We start from the raw sequence: 17,452 nt of genomic DNA on the forward strand, positions 1-17,452 counted from the left end.
GGGTTGTAAAGAGATGCCAATAGTTAGCTCTCATGAACTGGTGAGATCTGGCACCACTGACAGTCTGGTAATCATTCTGAGGGCACATTGCCTTCCATTGTCCTACTTTCAGCTTGGTATAACTGGGTGTGCATTGAGTCCATTTTGACTTCAGTCATGTTTGTATAACAGAAGAAAGATTCCAGGAGGTCGGGAAACATTTTATTGACAACCAGGGACATAGCCATAAGAGAGGGAAGTACACAGGACTGCAACTAAAACCCAATAGCCAGCAGGGGCCATCTGGGACAGGAACACTGCATCCTGGGGTCCTCATAGTCTCCTACCCGTAGACACACAAGACTGGGCATCCAGGAGAGGGGGCAGTGACTCTGGTGTCCCAGAGAGTGACAGGATATATGATGCCTCATCACGAGAGACAGGGTAAGGAGGTAAAATGGAGAGAGGGTCCATCACTGCCTAAAGCCACCTCCTCCTCTTAGAGCCAACACCAGGTGGAGGACTGAACCACCTAGGATTTTATAATCAGCTGCTGTCTTCTCATCATTCCTGCAGGAAAAGAAGGCACAAAAAGGATTAGAAAAAATCATCTAGAACAGGGCTTTTAACCTGGGTTTCATGGACCCCCCCCGGAGGGATGGGGGGGGGGGGGGGCGCGGCGGGGCGGTCTATAAACTCAGATGAGAAAAAAAGTTACATCTTTATTTTTACTAACTCCTACCTGAAATCTAATATTCTTTAAATTGGGAACATAGGCAAAATCCATAGTGGTATTAGCAATATGGGTAACCTATTAACAATAGAAATTAGATATTTTCACACATTACAATTATTTGCAGGTATCTTGAAAATATTTTCAATATGGTTTGCTTCTGTAATTCTATGTATTTTATTTTATGCCTGCAGAAATCTGATTCGGAGAAGGGGTGCATAGGCTTCACTAAATTGTCAAAGGGTCTAGGCCACCAATAAAAAGAAGCAGACCATCTCCAGTATTTGCTCCCTCATCTTCATGTAAGATTGCCACACCCTCATTTCCATTCCAAACTCACATCTGTTTACCACTGTAGATGAGCCGCTGCTGCTGTGGGGGGATTCCCTCTTTCTCTTCCACACGTTCCTTGATTCGTTCCACCTTAAGGAGTACAAGTAGTTAGGGGCTACCCGTGGCAGATACGGATAGGGCCATGGAAGTGGAAAGAACAGAGCTATGCAGACAGCATGAAAGCAAAGGACTAAGTTCATCAGCATATCCAAACAAATGTAGAGAGATAGGCATGAAGATGTGTTGGGGTATTACCTTATCTGTGGGTTCAATGTCAATCTCAATCTCCTTTCCGGTCAGCGTCTGAAACAGGCAAGGGTTTCATGAGTCCTACAGCCCACTGTACAATATTTCTCTTAGGTAAAAATGTCATGTCCTGGTCTCTGGGGATCTACTACCTTCTAAGAGATGTACATTCTTGGCAAAGCTGCTCTGAAGAATTGGAAGGCGTTGACCACATCTAAATTCATCAAACATTTTTAGGCTGTGGACATGTTTGAGAGGGCAAGATTCTGTGAACCATTTGACCTTAGTCCCACAGGTCATTTCACATCCCCCACCCCACCCCACTAGAATCCATGGTATTTTTGCTTGACATAGCAATGAGAGGTATCCTAAAGATAGCATTCCTTTGAGTCAGAAGGATGTTGTTGTATATCAGTGGTAGAAATTAACATTTAGATAATTCAAAGAATTCTCAAGGATATCAGAGATCACCTCTGATTAACTTAAGTAATACTAGAATTCAACATTCTATTCTCCCATATCTTCTCCAGACTTCTGTGTAAATCCTAAATTGCAGCTCTGGTCTTCCTGACTTCTTCCATAGGCTAAGGGCTAATGACATCCAAATACAATATACTAACTGTACACTTAAAAATGGTGCCCTAGCCCTAGCAGGTTAGGCTCAGTGGATACAGCGTCAGCCTGTGGACTGAAGGGTCCCAGGTTCGATTCCGGTCAAGGGCACATGCCAAGGTTGTGGGCTTGATCCCCAGTAAGGGTCGTGCAGGAGGCAGCCAATCAATTATTTTTTTCTCATCATTGATGGTTCTATCTCTCTCTCCCTCTCCCTTCCTCTCTGAAATCAATAAAACTATATTTTTTAAAAATCTAAAAAAAAAAAAAATGTTGCCCTAGGCTCAGTGGATAAAGCACCAGCCTTTGGACTGAAGGGTTGCGGGTTCGATTCTGGTCAAGGGCATGTACCTTGGTTGCAGGCTCGATTCCCTCCCTTCCACTTTCTCTAAAAAATAAAAAAAATCAATGGGAAAAATATCCTCGGGTGAGGACTAACAAAACAACAAAAAAGTACTTACCGCACCACTACCTATGAATTATTTTCACAGATGAACACATAGAAAAGACTAATCAAGGTTCTAGATCTTATTACCAAATGACAAGAAAAACAGGTAGAAGAGGAATGCATTAAAAGACAGCATGGAGATGTAATCAGCAAAATCCAAACAGTAGGAAACTCTATGGGACAAACAATATAGTTTATTCAACAAGAAAAAAGAGAGAAAAGGGTGCTTTACAGGTTTGAAGAGTTTAAAATACATATCAACCAACTGTAATGTATGACTTTAGTTTAGATTCAAACTAACTATAAAAATAAATGAGACAAAAAGAGTACATTTGTTGATAGTAAAAAAAAAATCAGTGTTAATCTTTTAGGTGTGATCATTATGGTTATATTAGGAAAAAAGTTATTTTTTACAGCTAAATACTGAAATGTATGAGTAACATGCTGGGATTTGTTTCATAAAACATCAGCTAAGGAGGATTGGTGAGTGTAAATAAGATGGACCATGAAATTATAGTTTTTGAAGCTGGGTAAAGGGTGCAGTATGTCTTTCTCTATGCTGTGATATATGTTTGAAGTTGTCCATAATTAAAAAGTAACTGAACAATTTTAAAAGATATTCTTTATATATCATGCGATACTAGCTTCTTCCCGCAGATCTGCTCACTGTGACCCAGGAATGCATTCAATGCTATTTAACAAGTTTATGATGAACTTAAGCCCAACACACTGCTTTAGGTGCTGGAGGGGATATAAAAGAAATTAAGTGATCCAGCCTTTGCCAACAATATTTTCAAGTGAAGATTTACAATCAAGAAACACTGAGCTGTATAATTAATAGAACAAGCCTATATATACAAGGAAATGCCATATTGAATACTACTGTCCAAATACAAGGTGCAATGTCAAAATGCTATGGTGAGTGAAAATCAGCACTGATTAATTTAAACCTAAATAAAATAACATTTCACACTCACTATTATAACTAAATAAAAATGGCTGATATGACTAGCAAGGGTACCAAGCAGCTGGAAAGTTCATTCATTGCAGGTGGGAACATAAAATGGTGCACCTGAAGAACTGTTTAGCAGTTTCTTTTAAAGTTACATTATCAAGCCCTGGCTGGATAGCTCAGTTGGTTAGAGCATCCTTCCGATCAAGGTTGCAGATTCGATCCCCAGTCAGGTCGCTACAGGAAGCAACCAATGAATGCATAAGTAAGTGGAACAACAAATCGATGTTTCTCTCTCTCTCTCTTCCCCTAAAATAAAAAAAATAAAAGAATACATTTAATAAATAAATGAATGAATGAAAACCTGGTTGGAGGCATCACACATAAATAAAGACATAAGTTAATGAGACCCCAAACCAGAATAAGTGTAATGGGAATGAAAAGAAAACCAAGCAAAAAGAAATACCAAAGGAAAAATTAGGTTCTAAAAGAGAAATTACTCTAAAGAACTGAGTTCCAGATACCTGGAAGATTTGCAGGATCAATATATGAGTATTGGGGAGCTGGCTTAAGAGAGAAGATGATGTATTTAATTTTAGAAAGATGAAGTATCAAGAGAAGATTTAAATCAGAAGGACCTGTAAAGGACTGCAGAAAAAGATATGGAAGAAGTCAGCTAAGGGGAGAGAAAAGTTGAAAAATTAGTAATTTATAAAGGAGTCCTGCCAATAAAACCTATCATTTATATAACTCACAGCCAACTAATCACTTTTATATGTAATTAACGTATAGAGAAATGTAGCAAACAACAACCAAAAAAGAGAGATGAAGGACAGAGAAACCCACTTAAAGGTAAAAAGGAAAGTGTTTCAGGAAAGGAAAATGACAATTTCAGAGAAGTACTAAATAAAAATTAATTCAAAGAGACAAAATCTAGAACCTTGCTACTCAAGCAGCATCAGCATCACATGGGAGCATGTTAAAATGCAGAATCTCAGGTCTCATCCCAGACCCACTGAATTAGAATCAGTATTTTCACAAGATCCCCAGGTGATTCTTAAGCACTTTTAAGTTGAGAAGCCCATCTATAACAGTATACTTTTAAACTGCAGGTCTCAACCATCAATGGGTTATGAAATCAACTTAGGATAGAATTGAAATGTCAAAGCATATCACACATAATAAGGTGTGTTTTTTTGGGGGGGCGTGTCTGAGACATGAGGTAAAATTTTTAAATGTAGATTGAGATTTTAAAAAGAGTTTCCAAAACACTGAACATCAAGTATAGTAATAACCGTTTGTTGGACTAACAGTATACTCAGGGGACACAAAAAACCCTATGCATTGAAAAGAAGATAAAAGCATTGATCTGCTAGTGTTCTTCACACTTTTTGACAGTGACCCATATCAAGAAATACATATGAACTAGTAACGCAACACTTTTACCCAGAAGTATACCCTGACATTTCTATTTTCTTCTTCTTTTTTAAACATTGCTCACGACCCACTGAACTCTTAAATTGACTTCACAGTTAGCGACTCTTTTATAGGCCACTACTCAAGTTTGAAAAACAACATAGTCTGGCCATGCCGTTTGGCCTCAATCCGAGGTGGTTTGGAAGAACTGAAGAGGTTAAGAATGGCTATTATATATAGCAAATACACTAAGGAGCTGAAGAAATAACGATAGACTTACTCGGAAGTAAAGCAGTCAAACTAATGTTGCACTGCATCGATTGTTAATTTTTGTCTGTCTGCAGGCACAAAAGAGGAAATAGCAGGTAGGACTGGTGAGGGTTGGGAATTGAAAAATAATGGGAGCTGAGAGAAGATGAAGTTAACCCTGCCAGTACAGGAACCGGGGCGCTGGTAACTAACCAACCCGCCCCCGTCACGGAAGGGAGGCTGGCCCAGGATGCCTGGCTCGGAAAGGCAGGTCCTGACTAACACTCCCAGTCTGAGTTCCTGAAGGCTGGCTGAGATACCAAACCTTGACGACAACCAGCAAAGACTCACGATCTAGCCTTGGAACCACCCCCTCCCGCTTCCTCCCCTCACCCCGGTTCCCAGGCTAACGTTTTTGTGCTGTGCTCGGACTGGGAGAAGCAGGTAACCTAGGTAACCTGGGCACGAAGCACGGAGATCTCAGCTTATTCCAAGAATCTAAGGGAGAGTGGAGCCAAGCTGCTGCTAGGTCCTCTCCCTGAGCGCGGGGGGTTTGAATACAGCGAGAACCCTGGCAAAGGAGGCCTTCAGGGTCATGTCACGTCTGGCGAGAAAGCAGGAAAGACAGAAACCCCGCGGTCACTTAGTTGGGCCAGCCCCTCGCCATCAAAGACATGAAGAGTCCCCCCACTTCCCATCACCCCTCGCGCGGAGCCCTGAGGGTGTCAGCGCCCTCAAGGCTCGGGAAAGGCGTGGTTTCCCTTCCCCGCTTCTCCCGTAAGGCACAGCGGCCAGCCCAGTACCACTGCGTCTTGGCAAAGCTGGAAGTGCTCCCACCTTCACTTTAATTAGCATCTTCTTCCGATATTGGGTCTGCACACAGATAAATTCTTGCTTCTACCGCTGCGGTGGCTGCTGCCGCTCCCCAGCACTCGGTCGGTGGGAGTCACTTCTGCTTCCGGGTCATTGGCTGGCTCCACCCCCCCTTCTTTCTCCGGGATTCCCCAAAGGCTCAGAAATGCTCCCCGCGTTTTCTTTCGGTGGCGTCCTAAAGAAAAAGAAGGTGGCAAGCTTAATTAGAGCAGAGATGTCGCCTCCGCGACTCTGAGAGTCCCCAGTGAGCAGGGTCTAGACCGGGCGGAACGAACTACTTCTCCCATCCTGCCTGCGGGCAGCTCCGCGCGTTGCACCCTGGGAGTTGTAGTCTCCTGCTTCTCAGACCAACGACAACCTCAGTGTGTGAATTCCGTTAACCAGAAGACCTCGCACAGTCGCCGCCGAAGCTGGAATTCCTCAGTTAATCGTTCTCGCCCGCAATTAGCGGAACCTGTTGGCGTGGCCCACAAGGCTTAGCGGGTCTGCACGAGGATCGTTGCTAAGCAAGGGGAACTTCGGTCAACCGCCACCTTGGCTACGGCCACAGGAAGTGAGTACCCCTATTCCGGAAGCAGGTTGTGGGACCCCTCCCCCATTCCTCTTGCCCTCAAATCACTCTCTTTCCTCATTACTTATTTGCCGGGAGGGAGAAGGAAAAGTAGTGTAAAGAATGTACCTGTTTAGGGTCACTCACGATTCCATCCCAATTATTCTCCCCTGGGATGGAGACCCCGAGGGTAATCGCGACCGTGGGACCGGTCGAAGATGGCAGTCTTCAGGGACCGACCACGCCTCGACCAGTGCCCCGACTTTGTACAGTTTAAGCGAGGAGAGAGATGAGCCCTGCCGCCAGCCCTAACAGGGCCTTAAGGCTTGTTATTGACTCAGCTCCCCCGTCCCGTCTTTCCTTACCTTCCAGCCCTCAGATTCGTCGCTACCCCGAAGCCCCCGCCATGCCTCACATAGACAACGACGTCAAACTGGACTTCAAGGACGTCTTGCTGAGGCCCAAACGCAGTACCCTTAAGTCTCGAAGTGAGGTGAGCCCGCTTCCCCGGGACCAGGACTGAGGAAGATTCCTGGCATTTTTCCTCATGCAGTACTTGTTTCTTGGGTGAATGAAATGCTCATTTTTCCTGTTCATATCTGCAGGTGGATCTCACTAGATCCTTTTCATTTCGCAACTCAAAGCAGATGTACACTGGGATCCCCATCATTGCTGCCAATATGGACACTGTGGGCACCTTTGAAATGGCCAAGGTCCTCTGTAAGGTAGGACTTCTCTTAAGCTGCTTCCTCGATGGTGTCCAGCTGTTTGGGCTGAGTGGAGAGTTATTGGCATTCCCATCCCCATCCCAGATCAACTCTGGCAGTTAACAATCTGGATGCTCTAATTTACTATTTTTCTCCAGTATCTGGTAAGTTCAAAGAGCCATGTAAGTTAATGAGATTCAAAGCTACGTTTTGATCCTATTTTTCTGATATATAGGGTGTCACACTTTTTTTCTGATCAATTGATATGTTTTTATTGATTTTTAGAGAGAGAGGGAGAAACATCAATGAGAGAAAAACATTGATCAGCTGCCTCCTCCATGCCCTCTGCTGGGGATTGAGCCTGAAACCCCCAGCATTTGCCCTGGCCAGAATCGAACCAGTGACCTCTTGGTGCATGAGTTGATGCTCAACCAGTGAGCCACATCGGCTGGGCCTGTGCGGCAGTTTTATGCACCTTGCCAACTTTAGCCCCAGGTCACCCCCTCCAAATCACATGCATCTCTCCTGTTACATCATTGTTAGGAAACTAAACATTCACTGTTTTAGTCCAGAAACTAAATACATTTTGAGCATTTAAAAATTCCTAACTAGGAGATCCTAGAGAGAAGCTTATTAATTTTATAATATGCCTACTCTTTTTTTTTTTTTTTTAATCTTCTTAATTTTAAGTCCTAGGTTCCTTGGAGTTTCTGGAATGTGCCCAAAATGGAATGTGTTTTTCTTTTCTTTTTTTAATATATTTTATTGATTTTTTTACAGAGAGGGAGAGGGATAGAGAGTTAGAAACATCGATGGGAGAGAAACATCGATCAGCTGCCTCCTGCACACCTCCTACTGGGTATGTGCCCACAACCAAGGTATATACCCTTGGCCAGAATCGAACCTGGGACCTTTCAGTCCGCAGGCTGACACTCTATCCACTGAGCCAAACCGGTTAGGGCTGTTTTTCTTATATACAGGTTATTGTTCACTTTCAAAGTAGAAGATGCTACTCTTGTCAGTAATATTACCTGCTTCTATATTTGTAGTTGAGAAGGTAGATAGTTACTTTGGGTACTCTTGAGAACATATGCACTCTTCTGGTTAATCCACATAGCCCTGGTTGATGGGATTCTGTTGCTGCTTGAGGCTCTTAACCTTCAGGACTTCATCTCCCTTTCTTTACTTCTGATTGCTGTAAGTCTCTGTGGAATGTCTGCTGTCATTTCTCCGAGGTTGGTAGTTATTGTTTTAGTACTGTATTGCTGTTGCTGTGCACTAACTATTTAGGAATCCTGCTGTTGCCCTGTTGAGTTGAGGAATGGTGAATCTGACTGCAGTATTAATAGACATGCTGTAACACATGGAACTTGTGGGCATTGTTTTAATGTTTTGTGTTGAGACTGGCTTTTATTTATTTATTTATTTTAAAATAGATTTTATTGATTTTTTACAGAGAGGAAGGGAGAGAGAGAGTTAGAAACATCGATGAGAGAGAAACATCGGTCAGCTACCTCCTGCACATCTCCTACTGGGGATGTGCCCGCAACCAAGGTACATGCCCTTGACCGGAATCGAACCTGGGACCCCTCATTCCGCAGGCCAACGCTCTATCCACTGAGCCAAACCGGTTTCGGCGAGACTGGCTTTTAAATACTACTGAGTGCTAAAGAAATCAGATTTTAGAGATAGAGTCAAGTCTCACAGTAATAATTAAAAGGTTGGATGCAAGCATCCATCTTTTTTAGATCTTTAGTTTGGTATGTAATTGGATGTGCTTATCACGTGACACTATGCCAGCATATCTCTAAGGTCTGCTGACCTCCTAGAGTGATTTTCCTTTGTCAGCATGTTGATGGCAGAGTGTTGCTGAGAATTCACTACCAGCTAGGTGGTGTTGGTGGTGAACTTTGATTGAGTATAACAGTAACACTTCCTTACTGCTGGCTGATGCTTGACTTCCTTGGATTTCTTGCCAGTTGCAAGACTTGTGCTGTCTCAGTTAACTGCTATCTAATTTGTTTGCATGCCTGCACTTTTAAAGCACAAACACCAGCATTCACAGTGGCCTTTGAATGCCTTTCTCAAAGTATTGGGATATTCTGTTTGCAATTTGTTGAGCTAGAAAATACAAGTCCAGTGAGTCATTATGTCCTTGAACTTGGTTGACTGAAATAGATCGAATGAAATAAACTTTTCAGGTTGGTCCATGTCTCAAGAAAATTTGTCCTTTACTCCAGTGGAGATGGAGAAAGGATGGGGTAGCATCTAATTGGCTCCATTAAACTTAAGGCCTTACCTGTTGTGAGCATTTGTTATATATATATATATATATATATATTTATTTATTTATTTATTTTAGAGGGAGGAGGGAGAGAGGGAGAGGGAGAGGGAAGGAGAGAGAAACATCAATGTAAGGGAGACACATCGATTGGTTGCCTCCTAGGTATGCGCTGACCAAGGGATTGAACTGCAACCCAGGTATATGCCCCAACTGGGAATTGAACCCGCAACCTTCCTGCACATGAGACGATGCTCTAACCAACTGAGCCACCCAGTCAGGGCACCTTTTGTGAGCATTTTGACTCACTGAATTGCTGTGGGTAAACTGACCAGACATACCAAAAACAGGTTAGTTCTACCAGGTTACCATAGAAGGAGGGGCTGAATCAGTGTAGGCAGACACTGGCTTTGTCCGGCGTCTTCATGGTTCTTGTCTATTCCTTGTCCTCTTGCACCAACAGCTTGTCCTGTCACCTTTTTTTTTTTTTTTTTTTTTTTAACCTGTCACCTTTTAAGTCAGAAGCACTGTATTTGCTGGCAGGTGAAATCCAAACCAGGTAACTTAGTACTTTGGTGGAAGTGTTTGACAGTACTAGCTATGGTAAAAAGTCCTACTGAGATTTGTAGGGAGACAAATGGTTGAACAAAAATCTCACCTCAGCCCCTGAGTTCTTTAAGTTTCTCTTTCCAGACCTCAGTCCTTTTCTCCCTCAGAATAGTATAAAGGTCTACTTCTAGAAAAAGAAATCCTAATAAAGTTCTCTCCTTTTTGATGGCTCTTTCTTCTCAGTTCTCCCTCTTCACTGCTGTCCACAAACACTATAGCCTGGAGCAGTGGAAAGAGTTTGCCAGCCAGAATCCTGACTGTCTTGAGGTAATACTGGCCCTCCCGTGATCCCTTCTTATCCCATTTTCCCACAAATTTTTTCTTGGCTTCCTGGGGATCAACTCTTAGACTGCTCATCAGGTTTTTCCAAACATGCCACAGCTGTCTAATGCCTCCCATGCCAATGCCCCTGCTTCTCCCACAGCATCTGGCTGCCAGCTCAGGCACAGGCTCTTCTGACTTTGAGCAGCTAGAACAGATCCTGGAAGGTATTCCCCAGGTGAAATATATATGCCTGGACGTGGCAAATGGCTACTCTGAACACTTCGTTGAATTTGTAAAGGATGTACGGAAACGCTTCCCTGGACACACCATCATGGTATGTTTCTATTACCCTGTAGATGGTACATTCCTCTCCTTCTTTCCCTTTTGTGCCACTCCTTTTTGTTACATCAGTTCATTTCTCCTCTGCTGCACTTTGATTTTCCTGGTCTGCTTAATCATGTCACTAGGTGATTATCCAAGGTTCCATGCTTAAAATGTTTATTGGTCATTGCAATCTCTGACTCTTATACATTGTCTTTGTAAATCCAGTGTTCCTGACGTTACTCACCAAATCCTGATGTGCTTATGCACTGTACATACCTGTGCTATAGATCTGCCTGCCTACTGAAATGAACATACTACAATCCTATTAAAGGGATCACATGTAACGTATTTTTTTTACAAGCTTAGGGGAATGACTACAAGACCTCATTTTCTTCACAGCATTGAGGGAGCTCTCTTTTCTGTTCATCAGCATATACACAAAACAAAACAACAAAACAAAAGCAGCAAATACAGCTATGTAGATGGGTATATAGCCTACATCATCATGTCTTCCCCTTTCCCCTAAGCCAGAGAAATTTTATCACTTAACAGCTTAAGGGCAGGACATTTTTGGGTCTCTTTGGTAAATCAGAATTCATCTTGGTCCAGTTGGATCCCAGCTTTACTCTAATGCAACAGTGACACTGGTGACTAACCCCCTTACCTCACCTGGGGAAGCAGGATCCTTTGAAGAGGCTGATCTAAAAGCTCTCAGAGGGCCCAGCAGAGGGAAGCCAGGTACCCTTCTTTGTAATAATGTTGGAAGGACCTGGTCCAGGCATGCTACATATAAGAGCACACAACTTCTTCATTTCTGACCCTAAGAATGCTGTTTTGATTGCTGTCTTAGGCAGGGAATGTGGTAACAGGAGAGATGGTGGAAGAGCTGATCCTCTCTGGTGCTGACATCATCAAAGTGGGAATTGGACCAGGTAAGCTGGCTCATTGGGGGACATTGGCTCTTTTCAGTGGCACGTAGCTGTGGAGCACTTCTCTCTCATCCTTGTCACATTCTTCTCAGGCTCTGTGTGTACCACCCGGAAGAAAACTGGAGTCGGGTATCCACAGCTTAGTGCAGTGATGGAGTGTGCAGATGCTGCTCATGGCCTCAAAGGCCACATCATTTCAGTAAGGTCCAAGGGGAGAGCAGGGTATGAGGATGCCAAACCTCTGGGTTTTCTACTGGGTATGGAAGCTCTGATAGAGGTGGATCAGGACTCCTGGGTTCCTGTCAGCTTTGAGGTGGATTGTTGGGACACTGCTGAGAGGGCTTGGGAAATCCATGCTGTTTCTTCACGTTGCTTCTTACTTTGCAGGATGGAGGCTGCAGCTCTCCTGGGGATGTGGCCAAGGCTTTCGGTAAGGACACTGGGAGGGCACAGGAGGAGGATCCTATAGGAGAGGATGCATCACCTTTGAGGGTCTAGGATCAGGCTAAGGCTGAGGAAGCCATTCAGGCCCTGAAGCCAGTGGTGGTGTCATCTGGGCGAGCCAGCTGAAACTCTGATATGGACTCTCCCAAGTGTGGGCCAGGACCATCTGCACCAGCCCCTGGGCTGTTGGGCAATGTAAATGCCCCTCAGAGTTACAAAATCCAGCTCTGGAGAGTGGGCTGCAGATCTGCATTTTTTACAGCTTCCCAGGTGATCCTTGCTCACACTACAGTTAGAGACCTTTGCTCTTGGAATACTTGAAGTGAGTCTTGTTCAACTGGGAAAAGTAAAGAGAAAGACAGCAAAAGCAGCAAAAAGAGAGAGCAAAGCCAGGCAGGGAATCTCTAGTGGCTTTAGAATTTGGTGTGAGTTGCTTCTGAGGGTGGTTGGGCACGTGAACATCTGGGCTAGATTCATCTCTTTTCCTCTCATTGATAGGGGCAGGGGCTGACTTTGTGATGCTGGGTGGCATGCTGGCTGGGCACAGTGAGTCAGGTGGTGAGCTCGTCGAGAGGGATGGCAAAAAATACAAGCTCTTCTATGGAATGAGTTCTGAAACAGCCATGAAGAAGTACGCCGGGGGCATTGCTGAGTACAGGTACGTGTAGAGGCCCAGGAGCTGAGGGTTCTTGGAAGGTGTGGCTAAGTAGGGTGGTGGCAGAACTCAGGGCTGCTGAGAGATGGACGGTATAGTTCTTGGGAGAAAAGTGGCGAACCAGGGCTTAATGCAATGGACTGGGGAAGAGTCATTTGGCTTAAGGAATCCAGAAGGAAAAAGAAAATTTTTCCTCCTTTAAGGGCCTCAGAGGGAAAGACGGTGGAGGTGCCCTTCAAAGGGGATGTGGAACATACCATCCGAGACATACTTGGAGGCATCCGTTCCACATGTACGTACGTAGGAGCAGCTAAGCTGAAGGAGCTGAGTCGGAGAACTACCTTCATCCGTGTCACCCAGCAGGTGAATCCAAGCTTCAGTGTTGTGAGCTAGGTCTGAGCAGTTCTGCCCTCCCAAGGCACCAGCATCAAACTACAGGGCCTCCCACGTGGGCCCCTCACCCATCCCAGCTGCTGTGACTGTTATGTGATCATCTCACTCCTGAGAGTTCCTGCAATAATGTGTCTATCTGCATCCACAAAACGCACTCGCTAGGGAGGAAGCAAGGAAGGCAGGCTGAGAAAATGAAGTTGATAATCAAATGGGAATCTGGAGACTCAGCTTCTGAAGATTACTAAAAGAAAAAGATAGTGATTCATACAGTACATAAATGTTTTAGATATGGCCATGGTCTTAAGAGGTAGGCTTTTAGAATCATGCTTTGCTAATCAGCTTCATTAAATGCAATCTTTGAATATCTAAAAAGCTCTTAAGTGTTTATATTTTTTAAGTGTCTCTACAAAAAGAGATCCCAGTGACTGTAAAGAGATTCTGGGGCTTTCTACACAAGCCTGGCGTCTGGGTGCTGGCTCCAGGAAAGTGGAGGTGGAGATGGCACTGACCCAGTGGAGTCAAGGACAATAAGTACTTTTTCTATGAAGCATCTCCATTCAAGTGCTAACCCCCTAGATAACCTGGCAGCATGAAAATTTACAGAGTATATATTCTGGCATCAGGACACACAGATATTTTCAGAATAGCAAAAGGAAATTTCTCATCCAGGCTCTCAGCCCTGGTAATCTCTCTGATTCACCTGAACAACACTTTCCAAGGGAAGTAAAAGAGCAAAGGGATTCTTTTAGGCTGGAGAGGCCAGTTATGTTTCTAAGGAATGATTTACACTAACCTTATAGAAGCCTTAATTCCCCTCCCTCACAGCAACACAGTGTTTTAACAAACAAAGTTTAATGATCAAGCGTTACAAAGTAATTTGGGCCATATAGTCAAGCAACCCAAGCCTGGGCTTCCACTTTATCCCCACTAAACTGCCTGTAGAGGTGAGGAGGAAGGAGGCAGGCAAGATGCAGATGGCATTCTGGTCCTATCAGAGGAGTCTATATGGTCATGGGAAGGGGCAGAGACAGCATTGGGACTAGAAGAGGGGAGATATTCACAGAAGGTGGGGATTAGGGTGTCAAACTTTGTCTTCTCATAGTTTTCCAGAGACAACTGCAGAGAAAGGAGCAGGGAGATCCTGTCACCTGAAACATTCCCTGAGCCCTCCGTATTCAGGGAGCATGGGTTTCTGTCTTGTTCTGCCCCGTCTCCTTCTTTCCCCAGCTTTCTGTTCCTCCCTACTCACCATTCCTCCCCTCTGGCCATTTTCTTCCTCATCAGAGTCCAAAACCAAGTCCCCTATGGTAATGACAGGGCTGCACAACGATGGAGGACACACTGCAAGAGGGAAACCAGAATCAAAGTACTCCTCTAGGTGAACACAGGCCCTCAAGCGTCCCGAGAGAGGAGACTGTCTGATCCAGTCCTGACTCAGTATACCTACCTGGCTTCCTGGCCCTAGGAGGTGATAATGACAGTCTCAGGGGCTCCATGGGGCAGTCCCAGCAATTCCTGGGGTGGGAACAAGCAAAGAAGAGAGAATGGAGGGAAAGCAGGCAAGGCATGTGCTGTCAGTAGGCAGAAGCAACTGTTCCACTCACTCCTTTTGCTCCGAGGCTGACAAGTCAACTGGGTTCTCCTTCACAGTCCCTCGGCCCAGGGTCTGGGATGGACTCCTAGACTTTTCAGTGGAGGCTGTTCTCGAGCTGACATCACCTGCTGGAACTGCCATGTGTGTCCCTTGTTCTTTCCTGTTCTCAGGTTTAGATATGACCTGGGTTGGTGAACCCAGATTCCTAAAGGGGAATAGCATGACTGTGGGGCGCTCCTTATGGCCTACCCTACTGGATGCCCACTGGGACTGGGTTCTTCGCTGGCCTAGAGGGGCCAGATTGAAGTGGTGGCCAGCCAAAGGTTCTGGGTGCTTTCTTGAGGCTGCTCCGTGAGGAAGGTGTGGGCCAGGCTTGGCTTTTGGCACAGGTTGATGGAGTGCTGATCTTGGTTGCTGAGGAGGACTGGGCTCCATGGGCTCTGACATGTTCACTGAATTAGTAACAGAGCACTCTAGAAAGAAAAGAATGTTCCTTATAAAGAGAACAGACAGTAACACATAAACTCAGTCTGGTTTCCTGGGTCTTAAGCCAATGTAATCCTTCGAAGGGGCTGGCTGTCTCAAAAGGCCTCAGCCTACATATTCCACCCCCAAATTCCTAATTTTTTCCAAATGGCCCTGGTACCTGGAAGTGGCCACCCCATGTCCACACTATATTGGCTCAAAGCAAAAGAAGAAGTGATAGAAATTCCAGGCTGCATCCAACTCAGCACATCCTGAAGCTGTGGGCAAGGAGAGAGCATGAAGACCACAGACCTTGGTCCAACCACCCCGCCCTCCGCCCTCTGTGTTTAAGCCTAGGAAAACCTGCTGTGTCTGTGGGGTAGGCAGTGCTTTTTCCAGCCGACACAAGTATTCAAAAAATAGCTTTTCCATAGCAGCCAGAAAGGGTTCCCCATACTCTTGTTCAAGTTCCTGCAGACAGAAAAAAGCAGGTCAGGAGGGGACTAGAAAAGAAAGCCATATCATAGCTTCCAAATTCGCTAGTCTCACCTGCAACTTCCAAGCCAAATCCACAGGGGCCTCTGCCAGCAAATTCACCTGCTGGCAAAAGGCTTCCCGTGCCTCTGAGATCTTCTTCAGATCCTGCTCTGTCTGTTGAAGGTAAAGCGGGCAGACAAATTAGGGGCACCGAGGATTCACTGTGGGTGGGGACGGTTCCAGGGATTACTTACAGCTTTGGGGTCCCGCACTACAGGTCCAGACTCTGGAAAGTGGTGATGCAAGACATTCAGAACCTGGGCCCAAGGCCGGCCCTGGAGGATCAGCTCCACCACCACCTGTGAATGGGACCGAGCTCAGAATTCCCACTTCGGGGCCAGCTCCCCTTTTGCAACAGCTCCCAACCCCCAAGCGGTCTGTCCTAGTCTGATCCTTACATCCCGCCCCTTCCCCTCTGCCCGTTCCCGGCCCCACCGGCTCCGGTACCTTGGCCTTCAGGCCCATACACAGGCGCTCGTGGTGGCGGTAGCGAACCAAGCCAGGAGCAGCGGCGCGCAGACACCGCAGGAACTCCAACACTCGTGGGAAATGTTCCACGCGGCGTCGGCGCACGACCAGCCAGTTGGCAGCGGCAGCCACGCGCAGGGCCGCGGGGCCGGCCCCCGGGGGCTCGGCCATGGCCGGCGCGCTCGGCCTCGGGGGCGGGGCTGAGGTCCTTCCCGAAAGGCCTCTGACTCCGCCCGGGGGCGGGGCTTCCGGCGGCGCCCGGACGCTCGGCCGTGTCAGGCGCCCCGTGCGCTTCGCGGTCCGACTCCGCGCCCTTCCGCAGGCCGCCAGAACTTTGTAGGTTTTCTCCAGTTTGGGCGGGAGCCGGGCTGAAGAATCTAGCGGCCCCAATGGTTCCAGGGCGCTCGCTCTGCCTTAAACGGCGCCGTTGTCCCGAACCCGAGGGCCTGCGACCGGTTTCTCTTGCCCCGGGAAAGGGCGGTAACGGGAAACCAATGGGTCACGGGCGGGGGGAGAAGGCGGCGAACGCGACGGCGCGTCATAAAGCGCCGCCCCGGCGGCCGCCCCGCCCCGCCGTCTCCGTGGGTCCTGAGCGGTGGCGAGGCGCCTTCTCAGCCCCCGCCGTCCCTCTCTGAGGCTTGGCTGTCCGGTGTGTGAAGCGGGGCATGCCGCTGTCCTCGCCGTCATCGTCACCCACAAAAACCCCTCAAACCCCAGGCCGCCACCCGGCGCGGCGAAGCCTCCGGGCTGGGCCGCCGCTGCCGGTGCGACCTGAACTGTTCCTCTGAGCAAGCAGCAGAGGGCGCCACCTTCTCGGAGTTCGAAGGACACATCAGATTGTTACCTGGTTTTCTTTGGTTGGTGCCACTGTAGGTAATTCATGTGCTTTTCTGTATCATGTAATTTAAATTTTTATAAAAAAGTAAAATAGTTTCATTTTTCGGTTTTCTGCTGTGCGCTTAGTCCAGGCAGCCCCTCACGGACTGTTTTACTCGTCTGCCCCCGGTGTCTACTTATTTCCACCGCCAAGTACAGAACCTGCACACAGTGTATATTTTTTGTTGCTCGAATGAATTACCTGCCCTGACTATCTTACAGGGCTTCAGTGAAACTACCCTTTCCTTTTTTTATTTTTAAAATATATTTTATTGATTTTTTACAGAGAGGAAGGGAGAGGGATAGAGAGTTAGAAACATCGATCAGCTGCCTCCTGCACACCCCCTACTGGGGATGTGCCCGCAACCAAGGTACATGCTCTTGACCGGAATTGAACCCGGGACCCTTCAGTCCAGGCCGATGCTCTCTTCACTGCGGCAAACCGGTTAGAGAGAAACTACCCTTTCCATGGGCTAACTCTTTCCCTAGAGCAGTGGTTCTCAACCTTGGCTGCA

The 17,452-nt window shown here is 46.4% G+C and overlaps 3 protein-coding genes across 4 annotated transcripts; 1 reads left to right on the top strand and 2 right to left on the bottom strand.

Annotated features, from left to right (window-relative positions):
- Positions 1-184: 184 nt before the first annotated feature.
- NEDD8 (NEDD8 ubiquitin like modifier) lies at positions 185-6,041 on the bottom strand. The gene is made up of 4 exons (XM_070427058.1): positions 5,806-6,041; positions 1,301-1,348; positions 1,053-1,135; positions 185-549 (listed from the first exon to the last, which is right to left on the bottom strand). Exons 1-4 carry the CDS (start codon positions 5,821-5,823, stop codon positions 453-455), a joined length of 246 nt encoding a protein of 81 aa, XP_070283159.1. The 5' UTR covers positions 5,824-6,041; the 3' UTR covers positions 185-452.
- A 129-nt stretch (positions 6,042-6,170) lies between these two features.
- GMPR2 (guanosine monophosphate reductase 2) lies at positions 6,171-13,369 on the top strand. Its single transcript, XM_070427019.1, has 10 exons — positions 6,171-6,394; positions 6,764-6,884; positions 6,997-7,116; positions 10,172-10,255; positions 10,413-10,586; positions 11,427-11,508; positions 11,598-11,704; positions 11,893-11,935; positions 12,448-12,607; positions 12,808-13,369. Exons 2-10 carry the CDS (start codon positions 6,798-6,800, stop codon positions 12,995-12,997), a joined length of 1,047 nt encoding a protein of 348 aa, XP_070283120.1. The 5' UTR covers positions 6,171-6,394; positions 6,764-6,797; the 3' UTR covers positions 12,998-13,369.
- TINF2 (TERF1 interacting nuclear factor 2) lies at positions 7,299-16,547 on the bottom strand. 2 transcript variants are annotated; one of them, XM_070427008.1, is made up of 9 exons: positions 16,041-16,547; positions 15,788-15,892; positions 15,606-15,707; positions 15,420-15,527; positions 15,238-15,334; positions 14,602-15,064; positions 14,445-14,512; positions 14,247-14,338; positions 7,299-11,968 (listed from the first exon to the last, which is right to left on the bottom strand). In XM_070427008.1, exons 1-9 carry the CDS (start codon positions 16,230-16,232, stop codon positions 11,882-11,884), a joined length of 1,314 nt encoding a protein of 437 aa, XP_070283109.1. In that variant the 5' UTR covers positions 16,233-16,547; the 3' UTR covers positions 7,299-11,881. The 2 variants fall into 2 exon arrangements, with proteins under 2 accessions (XP_070283109.1, XP_070283103.1); XM_070427002.1 differs by lacking the exon at positions 7,299-11,968 and adding an exon at positions 12,000-14,113 and having other exon boundaries at positions 16,041-16,544.
- Between the last annotated feature and the right edge of the window lie 905 nt (positions 16,548-17,452).

This window comes from Myotis yumanensis, unplaced genomic scaffold (genome assembly GCF_028538775.1).
Source record: "Myotis yumanensis isolate MYYU_CA2020_CCGP unplaced genomic scaffold, mMyoYum1.0.hap1 SCAF_1, whole genome shotgun sequence".
Taxonomy (NCBI): Eukaryota; Metazoa; Chordata; class Mammalia; order Chiroptera; family Vespertilionidae; genus Myotis; species Myotis yumanensis.